General features: G+C 33.6%; 1 protein-coding gene across 1 annotated transcript; it reads right to left on the reverse strand.

Annotated features, from left to right (window-relative positions):
• Positions 1-3217: 3217 nt before the first annotated feature.
• On the reverse strand, positions 3218-3858 carry LOC120204428 (uncharacterized RING finger protein C57A7.09-like). Its single transcript, XM_039204523.1, has one exon. The coding sequence runs from the start codon at positions 3838-3840 to the stop codon at positions 3241-3243; it is 600 nt and encodes a 199-aa protein (XP_039060454.1). The 5' UTR covers positions 3841-3858; the 3' UTR covers positions 3218-3240.
• Between the last annotated feature and the right edge of the window lie 206 nt (positions 3859-4064).

The raw sequence follows: 4064 nt of genomic DNA on the forward strand, positions 1-4064 counted from the left end.
CTAAATTTTAAATTATTTAAAATAAATAATTAAAAACAATATCATTTCAAATAAATAGTTAATATAATTTTAAAAATTAAATAAATACCTTTGTAATATTATAAATGTATTTTTTATAATGATTTTATATAAATTTTATAAAAATAGAAATTGTTTAATTATTTTTTTACTTTTAATAAAATGAAAAATAATCTTTTAATTTAATAATGATATAAGTAACTATTAAGTTCAGTATAATGAAAAAAGTACTCACACTATAGCTGAGTTGCTAAGCTTTTTGATAATTAATTTAAAGTCTCATTTTTTAATAATATTATAATCATAAAAATATTGATTTTGTGGTGATATTGTTATATAGGTTAAATATAAAATGTGATAAATTTTACCTAAATAACTACCTTACTTAATGGTTGAGTGATTTGTATCTCATGTAAGAGACTTAAATTTAATCTATACTTGGACCAAAAATGATTTTTATCTTTTTATCCCCGTAGGTGGTGATGTGGAATAAAATTAATTAAAACATACCGACGAATAAAGAAAAAAGTGACGTGTTATTTAAAAATAAATAAAAATTAACATGTCATACCACATAAGCTTTACTATTAATGGTTTTAAAAACAATTAAAGTTTAGATACTAAAATAAACGAGTAATTTAACCTTTTTTTATAATTAATTAATAAAGATATTTTTTTTAAATTAATAACTGATATACAATCTATTAACTAACTAATCAAGATCGGGTACTGCAGAGGCGATGATGACTCTCCCAATCCAATTTTCTTCATTCGCAAATGTTAGGGTTCGAACCCCTATCATTGCTTAAGGGACCTAGTGCCTCATTCCACTAGACCAACTGGTTGTCGGTTAATAAAGATAATTTAATTAGTGGTATGGTATGTTTCGTACTGTCTGAACTGTCCTTAAGCTTTTTTAGGGCTATGGCGGGGAGTGATCCAACTTAATCCTGGAAAAGATTGAGTTTTAAAATAAAGAATAAATATATAGATTTGGAGTTGCCATCGATTTTTGTGTCAGGTAGGTCGAATGCCTAAAAATACCTTATAAAAAATGATATGCATTTAACTAGAAATTCGTTTTGAAAAATGGTTCGGGAGTCAATTACGCGTGAGGAAGGATTAGCACCCCACAATGCTCGAAATCGGTACCTAAGTGATTATACGTCACCTAAATATTGAAATTGGCAAATTAGAATATACATTTAAATTATGATATTTTTTAGAAAAAAATATAAGGGGTATTATTTTGAACGAACAATTCTCGAAAATACCTTCCTTGTAAATTAAGGGGGCATTTCCATGGATTTTCCATACAAAATAATATTACCCTAATTTCTAGATAATATATATATATATTAAATATATTAAAAAACAAATTCAATCGAATATAAAAAGTATTATTTTGTTCGAACGATTCTTGGAAATACACTCTTTGTTAGTTAAGGCGTATTTCCATAAATTCTTCGTGTAAAATAAAATATTACAACTAGCAAGAAATTAACAAATATGTAAATGATGGATTAAAATAATAAATATGGTGATCATAGGGATCAAACTATAGAACCAATGAAAGGTATGAGGATTAAAACATATTTGAGCCAATTTGAAATGAGGATTAAATCAATACATGACAAAAGAGTAAGGACTAATCATGCTAAAAACCACACCATCCATAACAGTTTCTAAAATAAGCAAGGATTAAAATGAAAAATTCAAAAATAACACGTCAAATGTTCAAACATGCATAAACTTGAAATAATTAGACTTGAGGACCAGAATACAACAAGCGTAAAATTTGAAGACAAAATCATAATGTTCAATTAACACAAAATAGGGCTAAAATAAAATATGTAGAAAATAAAGAGCTCGAAATAAAAAAATGAAAAGTTGTATTTATTAACTAAATTGAAAAGGTTACAAACATTGGGTGGCCTTCTGCGTGATTAACCCCTGCGTGAAATCAGAATACCTATGCCTCAAAACTATGTCGTTTTTAGAAGGCTATATAACTCTTTATTTTACCCTTTTTTCTTTTTTAGGTAGACAGAGAATCTCTCCCATCTCTCTACAAGTGTCAGTGCGTCTTCGATGAATGGCTCCGCCGTAGGCCATACCCTGGAAACTTTTTGAGCCCCTATTATACCGGTGGCTTCGTCTCGACGAGGGGAGTCTGGATTTGAGGTTCAAACTATGGAGTGGCATTGAAAAACGCAAAATAACTTAAAACCCTTCTACTTTCTGGACTTCGATTTGTCGTCATTCGTCGTTAGATGGAGCCCAAACGGAAGTATGCTACTCCCTTCACCAATACACACCTTTTCACTTATTGGATCTGCGAATGACCCTTCGAACATCGGCGAGTGACTAGGTCGAAGGTAAATCCATTTCTTTCATTTTTTTTCGATTTTCTCTGTTTTTTCTTCTTTCAAGCCTTTTTTTTCCCAAATAACCCCTTCATTTTTCTCTCTAAAAACTTGAATCCTCATTTTTTTATATGTTGGATTTCTCTCTAAAAAACCTGAAAATCCCCCTTGTCTTTGGTTGATTGCATGCTATATATAAAAAAAGTTTTGTGTGTTTTTGGTGAAGGTTGGCAGAGAAATGATGGTTTGGTTGGGGTAGTTTGATTAGATTCGGTTGGATTTGGCAGTGGGGAGTATGGTTTCTCTAATTTGGGTGGATAAAATCTGATTTTCCGAGGTTTTTTCGTTTTTTAAATGGGTTGTTGATTTGGTGTTGTGGATAATGATGTTGATATGTTTTGTTGTAGATGACAATGGTGGAGCAGTTGGGGATGACTTGGTTCTCTGGTAGTAGGGTTTCAATTGGCAATGGCAGAGAGAATGACCGACGGCAACAACTTGCAACGGTGGTAACAATTGTTGGAAACCTTAGGGTTTCAAATCCATGGTTTCCTTTGGGTCACTTGAGCTTGTTTTGGACTTCGGGTTTTGGTCGATTGTCCCCTTTATAAATGGGTTTAATTTGGGCTTATAAGGGCCTATACAAATAAACAATAATAATAATATAATAATAATAATAAAGTCTCCGGACGAAAACGAGTGTCATCACATGCATCGTAGAATTTTTCATTCTAATATCTCCTTATCCATAAATTTAAAAATATTATATATTTAAACATAATTAGACTTATATTATTATATATATATATTATAATGACAAGGACGCTAATTGAGGTGAAACTAACTTAACTAAGACCTAAGACAACTTAAAACGACAACAAGGACAATGTTTCTTTTTGTTGAGCCAAGCCACAATGCAAGTATCATGAAAAACATGCAAGCAAGGCATGCACACACCTTCCGACCCCACTGTCAACTCTTCCAAACAGATCGGACAATCCTTTCCCGACCCTTCAACCATCACTTTCACCAGATTCTCCACCGCCGCCGCCTCTTCGTCTTCATTTTCATCATCCGTGTCATCACCGTTCCCAAAGTCAGGCACCTCGTCGACAACCGCCTCAACCTGCACCCGCATTCTCAAAACCTTGCATCCTCCGTCCCTCGCAGCCACCGCCAACCGAACCGCGGAGGCCGCTACTTCTTCAACCTTCGAGGGCTGAACTGGGATGCGCATCGAGTTGAACATGTCCGAAACGGCGCCGTTCCCATCGCTAATCAGGTCTTCCAAAGGGAAATCGTGGATGACGTGAGAAATAATCCTCCCCACCTCCGTGGAAACGCCACCGTTTCTGTCCACTATGACAAACGTTGCCCTTAGCTCGATTTCGAACATGGAAGGGGAAAAAGATCTAGTGTCCGAAACACGAGAGGAACTACAATTGTGGCCTGCCATTATTGAGGGAAAACTGAAACGAAACAATCTAATTTATTAAAAAGGTTGATTTCGTAACAGACAAATACACGAGGACAACACTGAGAAAAGTGGTTTAAACTTATCCAAGAAAAAGAAGAAGCGGCTTACACCTTTCAAGTGAAGGAAGTAAGTCGGCCCTGAAAATCAGCTGTTTTTTTATTAACGCGAAGACAACACCGCTTAAACTTATCCAAGGAAAAAAA

Source organism: Hibiscus syriacus, unplaced genomic scaffold (genome assembly GCF_006381635.1).
Source record: "Hibiscus syriacus cultivar Baekdansim isolate YM2019G1 unplaced genomic scaffold, ASM638163v2 tig00010888_pilon, whole genome shotgun sequence".
Taxonomy (NCBI): Eukaryota; Viridiplantae; Streptophyta; class Magnoliopsida; order Malvales; family Malvaceae; genus Hibiscus; species Hibiscus syriacus.

Excerpts from the sequence above, each read along its gene's own strand:
- LOC120204428 (XM_039204523.1), bottom strand. The coding sequence starts at position 3,840 with ATGGCAGGCCACAATTGTAGTTCCTCTCGTGTTTCGGACACTAGATCT.